Below are 18454 nucleotides of genomic sequence, written 5' to 3'. Positions count from 1 at the left end.
AATTTTGAAACCGTAAAACTCAAAGTCAGTTTAACAACACACAGAGAGGTGAAACTGATGGAGTGGCTAGGATGAATGGTTGGCCCCAAACATACCTTGGGGAACTTACTCTCCTCGTCAATGAGTGATATGATATTCATGGGTTTGATGGCGATCATGTCCAAGGCATCCTGATTGTCGGTGAACTCTATGTGCTGCCAGTTAATGTTCTCCAGGTTGTACTCCTCCTGCTCCAGCTTGAAGACATGGCGCACAAAGAACTGCTGGAGGTTCTCATTTGCAAAGTTGATGCAGAGCTGCTCGAAACTGGGGAGATGAGGTTGACAAAACCAGATTAGATTCAGTGTATGCCCCTGATTTCCATCTAGCTGTTCATCCCTTCACTTCATATGCTCTACGGGATACTCACAAGCACTTTAGGCCACTCAGTGAGGTTGACACTGGCTGAGTATTAACTCAAAAGGAAGAGCACCAACTGCTCAGACCCTAGCACCATACACGTCACCTTTGGAGGTCTCCTATCCAGCCTACCCCTGCTTAGCCTGTGAGGTGGGTTAACTGCAGGTCCAAGGTGCAGGAAGCTGGAGACAGGGCTCTGCAATGACGTCTCAGGATTTGTACCTGTTCACAGTGAAGTTCTCAAAGCCGAAGATATCGAGAAGACCAATGGACCTCCTGACACTCTGTAGTTCGTGGGAGGGAGGCCTGTAAATGGCAGCATTGATCTTCTCCACAATCCACACGAAAAGCCGCCCGTAGATTCCCTGAATCATCAAAGAGATGGAGCTCGGTGACACATGGCTATTGTTCACCCTGCTGGCCTGCAACCTGTGGTGACATCCCCTCTCCAGTACAAGCCCCACAAACTAGACTTTCCCCCAAAGGACACATTCCACAGCAAGGTGATTGCTTCAGAGTGGCAGTCATTAACACAGAACAGGTGGCTTAAAGCTTCAGTTGCCCAGCTTGCAGCCCAGGAACATGCAGCTTGCAGGTTTATATTAAAGACAGCCCAGTGCAAAATCCCAGATCTGAATACACCCAGACTTCGGTGGCCTTGGCTCTGGGTGCAAACTATGTGCTACAGGTCCATCTCTAGTTTGCATTGCAGGATGCAATTTCTATTTAAGATCAGGTGTTGAAATATCCATTTATCACAGGCTGCCCACACCTCTAAACAATCCTCCTGGACTTCTATCTACCGCATGCAGATCAGCAGAGGTGCTACATTGCTATGTAAATAAAGGAAGTCCTGCCTCAGTAAGACCCTGCTTCCTTAAACGGCACAGCAGCAGCCAGCCAGAGTTAACGGGCGCTGCCTCAGCATTCCTGGGACTGCAGGCATCACCTTGTGTCACATAATCCAAGGTAGTACTACACAGAGATGGGCCTGATCTAAAACCTCAGATTCAAATCCCCACAAACCTGGAGGAAGTGGAGACAGATCTGAACTTTGCAGGGTGGGGGCATCCTCACTGCACGCCAGTCAGGCAGTCCAAGGACCTGACCTGCTGTACCTGAGCCCGGAGCTAGGGGGTAGGGTAGGTCCGCACTTGCCATCGAGGAGCAGGGCACTGTTTGTGTGGTACACCCTATGTTGTGAAGCAAACACCAAGCCTCCTTCACACCATAACACAAGCCTTCATTGCCCTGAATCGCCATGGTGCTGTGTCCTTTCTGATGCTACACAGACCTACTCACAGCATACTATTTCTATGCTGTCTGTCTTTCTTTAACTCACTGTTGCAGATAAGCCCGAAGCATAACGTGCAGCTCTGGGGGCGACTGGTGGCACTGGAGCCACTCTGTTTTACACCAGCTAAGGATCTGACCTTGGGTTTGGGTCTGTTGCACTTTCTTGAAGTTCAGAAGAGCTCAGACTCATGGTGCTGGTTCAACCAATTACAGAGACAGACCCCAAGAGCTAAATTTGGATGCTGTTGGAGTCCAGATGGGCTCAGGTCCAGATTTGAAACCTCATGAAGCCAGGGGTTCTGGCATAGGCCCATCTCAGCTCATGACACAGCTCTCTATGTGCTCCCCATAACTGGCACTAACACAGAGTCATAGATGGCAAGGCCAGACTGGACCATTAGGTCTAATCTGACCTCCTGCATAACATAGGCCAGAGAATTCCACCTAGCAACTGATGCCCCGATTGAGATCAATGACTTCCTAGTGATGGAGAATCTAAATCAGTTCGAAAACGGGCAGGTGTACGTTTTAAAAAGAAAACGCCAGAATGAGCGCACATTGGGTGTTACCTTGACAAAAGCGTCCCTCACATCCAGCGCCTGCTCCATGCTGAGCGGGGTGGAGACGGTCTCTCCTCTCGTGATTATTGTGCGGCTAGTAAGGCAGTTCATCACATCCTGAGGGTCCACCTGAGCATGGTACAACAACACGTACAGCTGACTGATTCAGAACAAAAACAGCTCTTTGGAAAGATGTGGTCTACTGGCCTGGTCGCAGGGCTGGGAGCGAAGAACTCCTGAGCTCCAATCTCAGCTCAGACACTGACTCCCTCCACAGTCTGTCCCTTGGGTGACTCACTCAACCTTTCTGCCTTGGTTTACCTAGCCGCAGCCGGGAGCTAACATCCACTCATTTATGCCACAGAGGTTTTTGCAGGGATGGATTAGTTCATGTTTGTAAAGCCCTTTTAACCTGTGAAGTGCTACTGCACATTAGTGCAAGGTGTAACTGGAATGTGATGAGAGCACCTAGAACAACAAAACCACTTTTCCTGGGGTTTATAGGCCCGATCCTGCAAATACTTATACACCTGAGTAACTTTACAGTACCCTGTAGTCTCAATCTTGCCAGGGGCATGCCCAACCCTGGATGTAAATGAGAGCGACCTCAGGGCTGCTCTAACCTATGCATCGCTCTCTAGGGGCCAGGAGCCCAATGGTCAGAGCTACAGAAGGTGTGGGCCATTCCAGCAAGTATATGTCACCAGGGGAACCTCCTTATGCCTGGGGTTTTCCCCGGGGAGAGGTTTCAATCAGTATGCACCCACTTTAGGCTGTCAGACTAGGGTAAAGCAGCTGGATCACAAACGGCAATTGGGCTCTCTACGTTCTTCACGAGCAGAGACTGCTTCTACCTCTGTTAGCAAAGCACCCTACACAATGGGTCCTGATTAGATCAGGGTCTCTGGGCACTATCATAATATAAGGAATAAGCAATTCCAGGAAGAAACAAACAAGATAATATGACAGAAGAGCAACTGACCTCCAGTAACGAAGCTGCAGTGATTAACGACGCAGAGCGAACAACCTCGCAAGCATCCAGGTTATCGTACATCCGTGCTGCATGGGGAAAGTCACAGAGAAGACATGGGCAGAAGCTGCCTGTGTGGTCAGTCCCTTTTCATCTAGGTTACGGAGTGCTCCCTGCCAGGGTGCTGCATCTGACCACTTCTGACTGCCACTCACCGTACACCCACACTCAGTCTCAAAGAATGGATTAGATCAGAAGCTTGTAATGTATGGCTCAGCTGGGGACAGTGAGGAGCTGCACCATCCCTGCGGGTGAGGAAGCCAAACTCCTCTCGTAGCTCCCGATGCAGGTCCTTGCTGCTACACCCCTTCACCCTTCCTGGGGCGAGGCTCATTCCCTGAGCATCAGTGGTCCCCTTCCATGGCACTGTGCAGAGGGAGGCAAGGCCATGATCCTGCCTCCTCCCCACTGCTCAGAAGAGTAGGGAGGGGTTTCAGAAGTGCCTGACCTTTAAGGAAGTGGCACAGGGTAGGGGAAAGGCACCACTCCCATCACACCCACATGCTAGCCGGGCACAACAGGGCCTTTAAAAAGGAGAGGAAAGATGGTCTGATAGCAGCACATTAGCCTTGGGCTTAGTTAAAATCTGTGCTCTGACACAGGCTCCCTATTGGCCCTTGGGCAAGTCACTTAGGCCCCGATTTTAAAGGCATTTAGGTGTAGTGGCGGTGCTCAGTCTCTCAATGCCTAACTGATTTAGGAGCCTCAATCTCATTGTAAAAGTGATTTAGGCACTTAGGTGAGTAAATCCCATTGACTGTCAGCGGGGTTTTTTCTCCTAAGTTCCTAAGTCACTTCTGAAAATAAGACTGAGGTGCTTTTGGAACGTGTTACCCTTAGGCTCTCTGTGCCTCAGATCTCCAGGTGGCAAATGGGCTAACAGCACTGCCCTGCCTCACAGGGGGTTGTGAGGATCAATACAGCAGGCCGGGGTGTCAAACGTACGAGCCGTGAGCTGGATCCAGCCAGACGAACAGATTCCTCCGGTCCGCCGACTCTCCATGGATCTGTGGGCTTGTCTACACAACCCCAGAGTCCCCACAACAGGGGTGTGATTTGCAGAGTACACCAGCGTGCTTCACTCTAACCGCCCCGTGTAGACCCTGCTAGTGTGCATTGATATAATCCTGTTTCAAACAGGACACTAAGGAACATTTAGTGCGCACCAGCAGGTTCCACCTGGGGAAGTTAGAGCACAACACGCTGGTGCAATCTACAAATTACATGCCCATAGTCCTGACTCCGGCGTGGCAATCCAGCAGGACCTCATGTACAGGTGTAGAACCACATGGTTGCATTTAAGAGGTGCTGGAGGGGCATACAATAAATGAAGTAATTGCCAACATGGTTTATATTAATCTATTTCTATTTGAATCACTTCTGCTGAATGTGGCCCATGCCAAATGGTAGGGTATCGGATCAGGCCAGCCATATGGAATGAGTTTGATACCGCTGATTAGAGATTGTAAGGTGGTGAGATACCATGGTATTAAGGACCACAGACGTTTGTGGGGTAGGTAGATAAATAGATTCTGCTCCAGGCTGATTTTCAGAGGTGCTGAACACTTGCTGCTACCACTGACATCAAGCACAATTTTGGGGGCTCAGTGTGTATGAAATTCAAGGTACAAATTCAATTCCAGCTGCACGCTCTTTGGGCAGAGACTCTGTCTTTAGGCAGTGTGGCTAGTGGGCAGGGCACTAGACTGGGAGTGAGGAGATCTGGATTCTCTTCCTGGCTCTGACACTGACCTGCTAGGTGACCTTGGGCAAGTCACTTCCCCTCCCTGTGCCTCAGTTTCCCTATCTGTAAAACAGGGATAATGCTACTGACCTCCTTTGTAATGCACTTTGAGAGCAACAGATGAAAAGCACTAGACAAGAGCTAGGTATTTTGGTTATCTCACCGGCCTTGGCACCTGGACGATGTATCAGCATCCGAGATAGTTCGGCATTTAAAATAAATAAATATGCAACTATTTTCCACTTACCTTCATACCGCAAATTCCCCATATGCAATATGGCTGCCAGAAGCTTTGAGATCTCCCAGTTCTCCGTGTCAGTGAACATCAGGACTTTCATTGCAGAGCGAATGTTTGCATACTCCTTACTATCGTCTCTGCCATCACAGGTAGTGCAGTTACCCTGGGAAGGAAGGGCAGTGACACTGCGTATGCAGTGCATGCAGGAAGCAGCGTATGTGTAATAAGAGCACAGATACAGAAATCTGTAGCCATATTGTATATTGGGCCCTCGCATTCTCCCCACTAAAGTCAATGGAAAAAAATCTCATCTTATGAGATAAATCCTCAGTTCTCACTCAGCTAAGTTTCCGCTGAAGTCCATGGACCTTTTCTAAGCAATGAATGAGTGAAAACTGACTATGGACCTCTGGATTTGGCCCTACTGTAAGTATTCTACAAAAGTACGGTCCAAACAGACCTGCAACCTACAATGACAACACTGCCATCCATCTGTCCCAGTGTCTGGCTGAGATCAGCATATGGATGAGAAAGGGCTGACCGACATTAAACCCTAGCAAGATAGCGACAGAAGAAAACACGTCACAGGTCCCCTTTGATCTGGGACACATGGCCAAAAATGGTCAAGACAGACTGCAGTACAGGAGTCCTCCCCTTCTGGACTCCTCACTGATACTGGGTTGCAAGGATTACCTTCCGCCATCTCCAACTGTCCTACCCATGCTGATGATAACTTGATTACACATGCCTTTGCCATCTCCCACTTGCGTTATGGCGGTGAGATCTACTTGGGCTTGAAAGCACCAGCCCTGGGAAATAGCCAGCTAGTGCAGACTGCAGCAGCATGCCTCCTCAGAACACAGATCACGGCACGCTCATCCGCCCTGGTCTCCACTCGTTCCACTGCCTTCTGCTAGAACATCACGCACATTTAAGGTCTCGGCCCTCGTTTCCAAATACACTTTAAATGGTCTGGGCCGAGCATACCTAAAAGAAGCACCTCAACTGTCCCACTCCTCAGGAACAATGGCAGTAGAGAAGCCCCTACATGCAGGAGACAGGACTTCTTCAGCTGCTAACCTAAGGCTGTGGGGCTCACTCCTGCAGGAGCAGAGCTACCATAGACCTCTAGGCTGGGTCTCAAGTTTGCAACAAACCTCAAAGTTACCATGTGGGTCCGACACGGTTTCAGATTAGGGAACATTTCTCGCAGCTCTGGTTGTATCTCCCTTATATACAAAGGTAAGCAGGACACGTCACAAGGCCTAAGCTGTTCTCCCCAAGATCTTGCTCTGCTGTTCTTACCATAGCGAGGTAGTTATAATCAGTGGCTTTCCCAAGGCCCAGCTTCTTTTTCTGTTCTGGTGTCATTCCTTTCAGCATACAGTAAAATACATGGTAATTCCGCTCATCCTGGGCCTGGAGCAGAAGAGGAGGGAATCAGTTCCGCTAGGAGGATGAGCCTGCCAATACCCAAACAAAGGAAAGACCAATACATACCCCTGCCTTTTCTCAGCAGCCTCACCTGTCTGCAGACTCGAGATTTCTCCAGGAGATACTGCTCAATCTTTGCCCCTTCGATGGCTCCCCGCTTGTTGAAATGGATGTCGATGTATTTACCAAATCGGCTGGAGTTGTCATTACGAATCGTCTTCGCATTTCCAAAAGCTGTGAATAAGCAACACAATATGGCAGAGGTGAGATCTGTACCCAGACTCAGGAAGGAATCTGTCTCGTCTAGGGCAACAAAAACAAGACACAAAATGGAGCAAGGATGGCTCAGGGGATTGGTACCAGGTTGCAGAGCCTTTCACCTGTAGGTCATAAGTCCCAATCCAACCCAGGGCAGAAAAAATGGGGATGTTTATGGGGAGCATAGGAGATAGTGTGAAGAAAGGTTTCAGAGTAACAGCCGTGTTAGTCTGTATTCGCAAAAAGAAAAGGAGTACTTGTGGCACCTTAGAGACTAACCAATTTATTTGAGCATGAGCTTTCGATGAAGTGAGCTGTAGCTCACGAAAGCTCATGCTCAAATAAATTGGTTAGTCTCTAAGGTGCCACAAGTACTCCTTTTCTTAGCGTGAAGAAAGAGACATTTGTCAGCTCAAGGAGAAGGGGGTGATCTGAGCTAAGTGATGGGTGAGAAATGATTTTGGCAGTAGCATTTTGGATAGACTTTAGTGGGGTGAGGTCAAAAGGGGGAGACTGCAGGTGGTGAGGTGGAGGATGATAAGAACATGAGAATGCGATTTGGCCTGTGGGACAGAAAGGAATGGTGGGTCATCCAGGGAAATATGCAGGTGCTACACCAACCACCAGAGGAAGCCCATGTTCAACAAACAATACAAATCAGCATGATAGAGATTAATTAATTCAGATATTAATTTAAGGACTATAGGCCTCAAACCAAGTGCATCCTCCAGATCACAGCAAGATCTATATACATAGAAACCCGAATGGAAAATCACACTGACCTTAATGTCTGTTTTATTTCTACAACCATGAAAGAAAGGCTTTTTCTCAAATTTTGGCTACAGATATCCCCATAAAAAGAGCACCTATTAAAATAATTTGTCATATGTCACATTAGAGCGGGAGGTTAGTGCAGAGCTCTAACAAGGGTAACTCCACAGGAGTTCCATCAAGTTCAGTCCTGTGCTGACCAGTACAATAATGCTCTTTTTCTAACAGCTTCAAGCCTCTCCTGTAACTGTAACTTCAGAAAAATAGGTTTCAGAGGAGCAGCCGTGTTAGTCTGTACCCGCAAAAAGAAAAGGAGGACTTGTGGCACCTTAGAGACTAACAAATTTATTTGAGCATAAGCTTTCGTGAGCTACAGTTCACTTCATTGGATGCATTCAGTGGAAAATACAGTGGGGAGATTTATATACACAAAGAACATGAAACAATGGGTGTTACCATACACACTGTAACAAGAGTGATCAGGTAAGGTGAGCTATTATCAACAGCAGAGCGGGGGGAAAAAAACCTTTTGTAGTGATAATCAAGGTGGGCCATTTCCAGCAGTTGACAAGAACGTCTGAGGAACAGTGCAGGGGGAAAATAAACATGGGGAAATAGTTTTACCCTCTGATCCCACTGAAGGCTACCAAAAGAAACTACACCATTTGCTCAAGAAACTCCCTGAAAAAGCACAAGAACAAATCCACACAGACACACCCCTGGAACCCCGACCAGGAGTATTCTATCTGCTACCCAAGATCCATAAACCTGGAAATCCTGGATGCCCCATCATCTCAGGCGCTGGCACCCTGACAGCAGGATTGTCTGGTTATGTAGACTCCCTCTTCAGGCCCTATGCTACCAGCACTCCCAGCTATCTTCGAGACACCACTGACTTCCTGAGGAAACTACAATCCATCGGTGATCTTCCTGAAAACACCATCCTGGCCACTATGGATGTAGAAGCCCTCTACACCAACATTCCACACAAAGATGGACTACAAGCCGTCAAGAACACTATCCCCGATAATGTCACGGCAAACCTGGTGGCTGAACTTTGTGACTTTGTCCTCACCCATAACTATTTCACATTTGGGGACAATGTATACCTTCAAATCAGTGGCACTGCCATGGGTACCCGCATGGCCCCACAGTATGCCAACATTTTTATGGCTGACTTAGAACAACGCTTCCTCAGCTCTCGTCCCCTAATGCCCCTACTCTACTTGCGCTACATTGATGACATCTTCATCATCTGGACCCATGGAAAAGAAGCCCTTGAGGAATTCCACCATGATTTCAACAATTTCCATCCCATCATCAACCTCAGCCTGGACCAGTCCACACAAGAGATCCACTTCCTGGACACTACGGTGCTAATAAGCAATGGTCACATAAACACCACCCTATACCGGAAACCTATTGACCGCTATGCCGACCTACATGCCTCCAGCTTTCATCCAGACCGCACCACACGATCCATTGTCTACAGCCAAGCTCTACGATACAACCGCATTTGCTCCAACCCCTCAGACAGAGACAAACGCCTACAAGATCTCTATCAAGCATTCTTACAACGACAATACCCACCTGCTGAAGTGAAGAAACAGATTGACAGAGCCAGAAGTGCACCCAGAAGTTACCTACTACAGGATAGGCCCAACAAAGAAAATAACAGAACGCCACTAGCCATCACCTTCAGCCCCCAACTAAAACCTCTCCAACACATCATCAAGGATCTACAACCTATCCTGAAGGACGACCCATCACTCTCACAGATCTTGGGAGACAGGCCAGTCCTTGCTTACAGGCAGCCCCCCAACCTGAAGCAAATACTCACCAGAAACCACACACCACACAACAGAACCACTAACCCAGGAACCTATCCTTGCAACAAAGCCCGTTGCCAACTGTGTCCACATAGCTATTCAGGGGACACCATCCTAGGGCCTAATCACATCAGCCACACTATCAGAGGCTCGTTCACCTGCACATCTACCAATGTGATATATGCCATCCTGTGCCAGCAATGCCCCTCTGCCATGTACATTGGCCAAACTGGACAGTCTCTACGTAAAAGAATAAATGGACACAAATCAGACGTCAAGAATTATAACGTTCAAAAACCAGTCGGAGAACACTTCAATCTCTTTGGTCACTCGATTACAGACCTAAAACTGGCAATTCTTCAACACAAAAACGTCAGAAACAGACTCCAAGGAGAGACTGCTGAATTGGAATTAATTTGCAAACTGGATACAATTAACTTAGGCTTGAATAAAGACTGGGAGTGGATGGGTCATTACACAAAGTAAAACTATTTCCCCATGTTTATTCCCCCCCCCACACACTCCCTTGATTTTCACTACAAAAGGTTTTTTTCCTGCCCCCCCCCTCGCTCTCCTGCTGATAATAGCTCACCTTACCTGATCACTCTCGTTACAGTGTGTATGGTAACACCCATTGTTCATGTTCTCTGTGTATATAAATCTCCCTACTGCATTTTCCACTGAATGCATCCAATCCGATGAAGTGAGCTGTAGCTCAGGAAAGCTTATGCTCAAATAAATTTGTTAGTCTCTAAGGTGCCACAAGTACTCCTTTTCTTTTTTCAGAAAGATAATTAGTTTAACCCACAAATTAAAGGACCAAAGCTGAATCTCCTAGACAGACAAAACTCCCCTCTAAGTCTTATTACTTCATTCGATCAAGTCTGTTCCGACTGAAGTAAGCTGTTGATCTTGTTATGTGCCTGTCCATCAGGGTGCCTATCACAGCTGGCATGGCACGTGGCAGCGTTTTAGAACCTCAGTAACACTGGGCCAGATTCTGGCACCCTTGCTCTGGTTTAGTAACACAAACTCCTATTGACTCCTTTTGAAGTAAAGCACTATTGAGTAAGGACGTCGGACTCTTGCCCAATGTTTTCAATGATGCTGGGCCAGACCCTGCTACCCTTACTCTTGCAGAGTATCAGAGTGGTAGCTGTGTTAGTCTGTATCAGCAAGAACAACAAGGAGTCCTTGTGGCACGTTAGAGACTAACAAATTTATTTGGTCATATGCTTTTGTGGGCTAAAACCCACTTCATCTGATGCTTGGAGTAGAAAATACAGTAGAGAGGTATAAATACTCAGCATATGAAAAGATGGGAGTTGCTTTACCAAGTGGGTAAGATTATGCCCAAACAAAAGCCCAAATTTATTAGTCTCTAAGGTGCCACAAGGACTCCTCGTTGTTCTTGCAGAGTAGTTACCTTACGACGTGTGCACTCCCATTGATTTCAACAGGACTAGTTGCTGAGTAAGGTATCACTCGACTTGAATCAGGGTGGCAGAACTGGGCCCCCAACTCTAAGTTGCAACCATCTTTTGGGGCAAGACTGTGAATCCGTATTCACAGCAATGAGCAGTTAACTCACAAAACTAGTGCCGCTGAAGTCAATCGGACTATTCATGGGAGTCCCTGCTCACCTATGTAAATACAGGGCTGACAATCTGGCCTTCCTTATGTCTTGAATCTTCCTTGAACTCTTTTGTTTATTCCTCCTGACTCATTCAGAATTCTGGCTCTCCACATTCATTCCACAGCAGCTTTCTAGAACCAGAAAGCTGTGTTATTGTACAAGCAGCTTCAAGCGTTCAAACCTGATCAAAGCACAAGGTGGAATGGCTATTATTACTTTTTCTACTACAAAGCGTTTGGTTCTGAGGCGTTGATCAAGTTAAACACAGGCTCATGTTAACCAGTGAGCGAAACCAATGGAAGGTGCTGTACGGAATCGCAACCGAGCAAAACCTTCGCAGCTGTTAGTTGAGCAGCGTGTCTACATCAGGATGGTGACAGATTTTAAGAAGAGCACAGGGCCCATTTCTGCACCAGAAGAAGCACACAGATTTTCAGAACAGCTCTGTATACTGTACGTTGAGTAGAGACGACTGGAAAATTTTTGTCGAAACAGTTTTCTGTTGGAAAATGCAGCTTCAATTAAACCCCCCCCTTTCCTCCCCCCCCCAATATTGTACGAATTTTGACTATATTTCATCTAGGAAAAAAAATAGGAAAAAAACATTTTGAAAACATCGACCCTTTTGATTTTCTGTTTCAAAACTGCTTTTTGTTTAGCAGTTTCTTAATTTTATATATAAACATCTTTTTAAAAGAAAAAAGGGTTGAAATCAAAACAAAAAGCTGTGAATGCATCAAAACAAAATGTTTTGATTGACCTGACATGAAATTTTCATGGAATTTCAGTTAGTAAAAAATTTCAAAACATTTTGGCATTTTGTTCCAGTTAGGGAGGAGAAAAATGCTGAAATCTCTATTTTTTTTTTTCCACACGATGGAAAATCTATTTTCTGACCAGCTCTAGGGTTGAGCCCTTTTGAAAGTCTGATCCCAGGGGCAGGTGTTGAGCTCTTGCAATTCTGGCTCCTGCTGTAAAGCAATTATTGGGAATGCAGTTTAATCTTAGCCCCCTCCATATTATTAATAGCAGAAGTGTTTCCCTCCACCTACCGTCTTTTCAAGGCTCACCTTCTAAAATGGGGTTTGCCTCCAGCACCTGCTGCTCAATCCAGGAATGCTGCCCGCTGATAGCAGCCAGGAACTGCAGGATCAGTTTAGTGCTCTCCGTCTTCCCTGCACCAGACTCGCCACTGTACAAGTTGAAAGGAATGCATGTGAGTAAATGCCCTGTCTCACCACTGCCAGGGCCCTGGACTCTGCATTCAAATGAACGGCCTGGAAATCTCAAGGCATGTGTTTCTAGTACAGGTGGATTCTACATTTGGATTTCAAACCCCCTAAACTTCACATGTATTCACAGATTCCTAAATTCAAAGACCAAAGGGGACCACGATGACCTCCTGGCTAATACAGACCATGGAACGTCCTCAAAGTGATTCATGTTTGAATCTGGGGATTGTGTGTGGCCTATCACAGGGATAGGAATCAACTGCAGGCTTAGGATCCAGCTTTGATTTTGGATCAGGAGTACCGCCCAAAGTTCTCTGGGGCCTGGATCTTAAATTTGGGGTCAGGCCTGTGTCCAGTTTGAACACCGTTGATAAGTAAGGCTACGATTCTGTCATGGGTATTTTTAGTAAAAGTTAGGGACAGGTCGTGGGCAATAAACAAAAATTCACAGAAGCTTGTGACCTGTTCCTGAGCAGGGGCAAAGAGAGTGCTGATGAGGCTTGCAGCTGCTCCAGCCCCGCTGGGCTGACTACTGCTGCTCTTGTGGCAGGGGCTGACCCAACCCCAGCCACTGCTTTGGCGGCCCCAGGGCTGGGCTGGCTGCCGGTCAGCTGTTCAGGGGCCACCGGAGCAGGGGCCACCAGCTCCGGCGGCCCCTGGCCTGACAGCTGCTCCAGCCCTGCACCAGAAGACATCCCGGAAAGTCAGGGAACCCGTGACCTCCGTGACAGAATTACAGCCTTATCGATAAGCAAATTCAGTCCAGCATTATAGCCTTCTGAAGAGTGTAAACATCGAGAAGACAGAGGAATTAGTTTGGATCAGAGATACTTGCTTGTGTTCAGAGGACAGCTGGCTGGCCAAGTGAAGCAAGTTCTCTGTCTTGTTTCAAGCTGCCGAACTGCATTAAATGACAGCTACGAATACACACTGTACGTCTAAAACATTACAATTCCACGGAAGCCATTTTTATAGGTGCCATGGGGCTCTGATGCTATTGCAGATGATCCATTTGAGCGTAAATAGGAGGGGAGAAGGAGGGGAGATCGCCTGCCTGACCATCTCTCTATTGAGATCGGGTCTAGACTACAAAAGAGTTTCAGAGCACCTGATTGAGGCTTGATTCTGCCACTCTAATTCATACTGGGCAGTGTCTTACAGTGCAGGTAGTCCCACGGATTTCAGCCGACCTACTCGGGAGCAAGGTACTGCTCCAAAGCTTGGCAGAATCAGGTGCTTAGACAGCTTAACTACGGAGTAAGTTATGGCTGGAGGCAGGAATTTCTGGGTGTAATTCTATGGTCTGTGTTATGCGGGAGGTCAGACTGGGTGAAGATAATGGGCCCTTCTAGTCTTCAAAGCTATAGATCTCTGCATCTATAGTCACCCCAGGAATAATGGGATGAAATTAAAAAGAAAGTTTAAAATGGGTATCAGAGAAAACATCCTGAGATTCGCCTCGATTAGGCTGTGGAATAATTATCAAAGGAAGCGGTAGAAGGCCTATCACTTGGAATGTTAAAAACTAGACTTGACCGACCCTGCATGGGGAGAGATATGGACTGGATGTTCTAATAAGTCTTTTCCATCCTTAACTTCTGTGACTGAACACAATTGCTGAACCAATCAGCTTCAGCAAAAAGGCCAAGCCACAGGTATGTCTTGTGTAATTCCCACCTCAGCAAGACAGGCGCCTGCTAGCTGTGATGGCGCTAAGATGCTAAAAATGGAACTACAGCCAGGGTGGAGCGGCAGGGGGTTGGGCTAGCCACCCAAGGAAGTACCTAGGGTCCTGGGCAGGAATGTGGCTGGCCCATCCTGCTGCTCGCGCTGCAGTAGCCACACTTCTGTTGTTAGTGGCAGGGCCGCCCAGAGGGTGGGGGGAGGGGGCAAGTTGGGCCGTTTGCCCCATGCCCCGGGCCCCGCAGGGGCCCCCACGAGAATATAGTATTCTATAGTATTGCAACTTTTTTGTGTGGAAGGGCCAGTGGCGTAGCCAGGGGGAGCGAACAAGGGGAGCGATCACAAAAAAGGCATCACCCCCCGAGGCGCTTTTAGTCACTCAGCGGCGCTTTGGGTTTTCGGCGGCACTTTGGCGGCGGGTCCTTCAGTGCCGCCCAACACACCCAGAGCGAGTGAAGGACCCACCGCCCCGAAACGCTGCCGAAGACTCGGAGCGCCACCGGGTGAGTAAAAATTAAAAAGGCGCTTAATTAATTAAAGGGCCCCCGAAATTGCTTTGCTCCAGGCCCCCTGAATCCTCCGGGTGGCCCTGGTTAGTGGGATAGCTCAATCGAAGCTAGAGGACACACGTCTCCCCGAAGTGGAAATTACCCCTCCAGCTCCAGCGCAGATATTCCCATAGACTCTGAACGCCCCGTACACTCCTCCCGGAGGGGCCATACTAACAGGCTGGTGTGGGGAAGCTGACACGGGCACTGCCTATGCTGTGCTGTTTGGCTAAATACTCTTTGGACTTTAGCCGTGAGTGCGGTCTACCCTGCACTTTTCACAAGCAAACAAGGTGAACATGCTGAGCACCTCTGGCAGGATGGAGTCCTAATTCGGGACCCGTGCTGGGCCGGACATTCACAAACCCACCTTATGATGCAACACTGGTCCCTGTTGTTGCGTTGCATGTTGTAGTAGCAGTTGTCAGCGATTGCGAAGATGTGGGGAGGCATCTCCCCAATCTTTTTGTTGGTGTACAGCCGGATCTGCTCTGGGGAGTAGATAGGTAACAGCTGGTAGGGGTTCACTGCCACCAGAATCGAGCCTGTATACGTCTAGGGGAGAAGCACGAAGAAGGTTATTGGGACGAGGCCCCCCACCTGAGCAGCTTTGGTACCCAGGACCAAAGGCAAAGGAAAAACAGGAGAGGGATTTTCAACAGCCACCGGAGGGGCGCTGCTCATTTCAAAAAGGCATTTGCAGGGTGACTTCTGGAGTCAAAATGAAGCAAAAGCCCCAACTGTGCAAATCAACACAAACAAAGCCCGAACTCCGAGCCAGATTTCAACCACTGTGAAGTTTAGGTCCGGGTTTTCAATGTGGGACTGTCTCTGCAACAAACACGGTCAGAGCCACCAGAGACCCACATCTGTCAGGTGCGTTACGAGGGACCACTGCCTTGACTGCCCAAATAATACAGTTGTTTGCAGTGTTGTTGTAGCCCTGTTGTTTACAATTTGACAAACAGCCCAAATAATAAAGGTATGTCACAGAAAAGGCCTTTGATCCTTCTCTACCACAGATCTCTCAGGAGCCTGGAGCTGTGCTGTGATATTGGACAGCTACTCCCTGGGGACCTTTGTCACCTTCCTACGACCCTCCTTTTGTGATACTCCTTTGGGGATGTCATGGGAGCGGCAGAGGAGGAAGAGGGTGCAAGCAGCCCCTCCCTCTGCACAATCATGCAGAGAGCAGCCTTCATTTGGCAGAGGTGCTGGGGAAGCCAAAGATGGGGGACATGCTAGCATGGCTGGCAAAGCTAGTGGCCCCAAAGGAGGAGTGTCTGGGGGCAGGGATCCCACAGGCTCACTCCCTGTTTGCGCTGGTGACTCCAGGCAGCACTGCAGACAGCTCAGATTGCAGCTCATTAAAGGTGCTGCTTCTCACCATGTTCGCCCCTAGTGCCTCAGGAGAGTATAATGACAAGGGCATAATGCCACTAGACAGCACTGGTCAAGGTGCACCTTCTTTCTCCCCCCCGCCATGCACCATGGCCCCTTATATGAAACCAGTTACAGGAACTGACCATGAGCCAAGTTACATATCCTATGATGTGCGTGAGTGATCGTGCCAAGTTAACTGCTGGCACCTCAGTGCAGCCTCTCTAACTGAAGGGCCCTACTGCAATTTAAGAAGTGCTCCACCGACTGAACGGGAAGAACTAGAGAAAGCTAACGTACACGAAGGAGACAACTATTCTACAAGCGAAATAAAAAAAATTTTGGAAAGAAATAAAATAGAAGAAGGAAGTATTAACACTAACTGAAGCTCTATTACTGCTGTGGAAAATTAGTAAGAAAAAACACCAAGTAGAACCTCCGCCAACAGGCTCTGCTAAGGCTCCATCTCAGGCCCAGGGCAGTTGAGAAGGATCTGAGAGCGGTTTGCCCGCACAACGCTATATAGCAAGAGAGCACAGCACGAGACAGAGAGAGTGCAGGTGAGGGCCAAACGGACACTGCTACCCAGAATCATAGAATATCAGGGTTGGAAGAGACCTCAGGAGATCATCTAGTCCAACCCCCTGCTCAAAGCAGGACCAATCTCCGATCTTAGGTGCCAGGATATGAAGATCCCTAGAGTGCAGCACCCATAGGGACACAACTCAAAGAAGAATATCCAGTTTATATAGATAACAGACCAGGACAAGAGTCATGTATCCCAAGCCAAAGGTTAAGGACACAATTTGTCTCCTGGTGGACCAAGTGATGAAAAGACCAATACTGCCTAGAATACGCTATCCAAAGAAAGAGCTGGTCATTTTAATGCAAATAAATAAATAAATAAATAAAATGCCTTACACACTTTTAATAGCATGTTCTACTATCACCAGATGGGAGGAGCCAAGTAGCCCATTCCATGGGACCCCTCCCTCGATAAAGAACTCTACTAGGCTTTAACAGGGGTTTGAGCTGCCTGGGAATGCAGCCATGGCAGCTAGCCTTCTTAGACAGCCAATAGGTGACTGACCCTAAGCTTACATAGAGTGAGCAAGAATGTTTCTGTGGTGGTTTCAGGCAATTAATAAAAGATCCCTATTACAGAGTAAGGCACAGTCCAGCTTTCTCTTGCTAACATGTGTTGCAAATTGCAGATAGCGTGAGTTAGAATTTTTACTCACTTTTGGAATCAACATACTGGGCCAGCGCTCCTGAGAAGGCCGGACTAAGAGACCAAGAGACCAGCATGGGCAGCCCCAGTTCGAATTTCTTCCACATAATCCTGCTAATGTGCCTCAATCCTGATTTGGAAGGGAGATCTCTAGGCATGGGAGGGTAGCTCCGTCTCTATGGCCCACTCAATCCTTAGCATCTGCTCAGACTTTCAATCAGGCTGCCAATTAGTGCCAGCTGTGGAGGTTTTGTCATAGGAACCCTTGCCCACTGGGAGCTGGACTGGACCCCCAAACTCATTTCACAGTCAACAAAAGGGAGTAACTCTCTGATTGAATCCTGGGCTGATTTGAACTCACAACCTAAAAGATATCTGAGGTTTTCATGCTGCTTCGTAACTTGGTGAGATTTACAAGTTATTTGGCATTTCTAGGCAATTTTAGGTCATGTTTAACAGTGCATAGAGGCAGAAATATCCCATTTCAAGTTCTCTTAACTCATTCTCAGAAAGACTGACTTTGCTTCTGGCGCAAGTTTGTGACATCCCCATATTCCAACCTTTGGTGGTAACCTGTCTGTCCCAGCCAAGACCCGTGATGCTGACTACAGCCAAAGATCCTTTTAAAGGAGTTAACCATTACTGGCCGGAATGTTTTCTTGATGTTCCCACTGACCTTTCTCTTGTGATCATTGAGAGTCTGTCAGCATAAACTCCTGTGTTATCTCAAGAGACAAGCTTGGTTTGACTTGTTTCTAGTTGACAAATACAACAGCTTGCCCAATTTTAACAGCTGACAGCATTCAAGACTTTGGCCCCCGAACTGATGATGGGCCCAAAGGGCAGCTACAAGAAAATATTTGCAATTCCCATTTCCAAGTCTGGTTAAGAGTAAAGCCCCTCTGTTTTGGTGTAAAGATCAGCTTGGCTGTACGTATGGGTGATGGTTCTACAAAAGCTGACAGTTTACACCAGGAAATGCTGTTCCACTGCAAAGTCGTTACTGCCCGTGTGACCTACATTTTCATTAGCCACGTAACAAATCCACTCTGTGCCCGATTCCCAGAGCACCCCAAACTCGCCTTGGCTTCAACTGGAGTTTTTGCTGCTCAGAGAATGCACGGTCACACCACGACCAGATACTCCTGCACTTTAGCAACCCCTATTCAGTAGCAGATGGCTTTG

General features: G+C 47.8%; 1 protein-coding gene across 5 annotated transcripts in view; it reads right to left on the bottom strand.

Annotated features, from left to right (window-relative positions):
- MYO7A (myosin VIIA) overlaps positions 1-18454 on the bottom strand; it is a 181379-nt gene that overhangs the window by 81378 nt on the left and 81547 nt on the right. For all 5 annotated transcript variants that reach the window (XM_043527899.1, XM_043527904.1, XM_043527883.1 and 2 more), the window contains 9 exons: positions 15029-15213; positions 12266-12387; positions 6793-6935; positions 6573-6686; positions 5277-5430; positions 3238-3314; positions 2265-2384; positions 622-764; positions 96-306 (listed from right to left, as the gene is read on the bottom strand). In XM_043527899.1, the coding sequence (XP_043383834.1) occupies positions 96-306; positions 622-764; positions 2265-2384; positions 3238-3314; positions 5277-5430; positions 6573-6686; positions 6793-6935; positions 12266-12387; positions 15029-15213 (1269 nt within the window). The remainder of the gene's footprint in view (positions 1-95; positions 307-621; positions 765-2264; positions 2385-3237; positions 3315-5276; positions 5431-6572; positions 6687-6792; positions 6936-12265; positions 12388-15028; positions 15214-18454) is intronic.

Source organism: Chelonia mydas, chromosome 1 (genome assembly GCF_015237465.2).
Source record: "Chelonia mydas isolate rCheMyd1 chromosome 1, rCheMyd1.pri.v2, whole genome shotgun sequence".
Classification (NCBI taxonomy): Eukaryota; Metazoa; Chordata; order Testudines; family Cheloniidae; genus Chelonia; species Chelonia mydas.
Note: the sequence above shows the minus strand (reverse complement) of the source record. Positions and strands in the feature narration are given on the sequence as shown.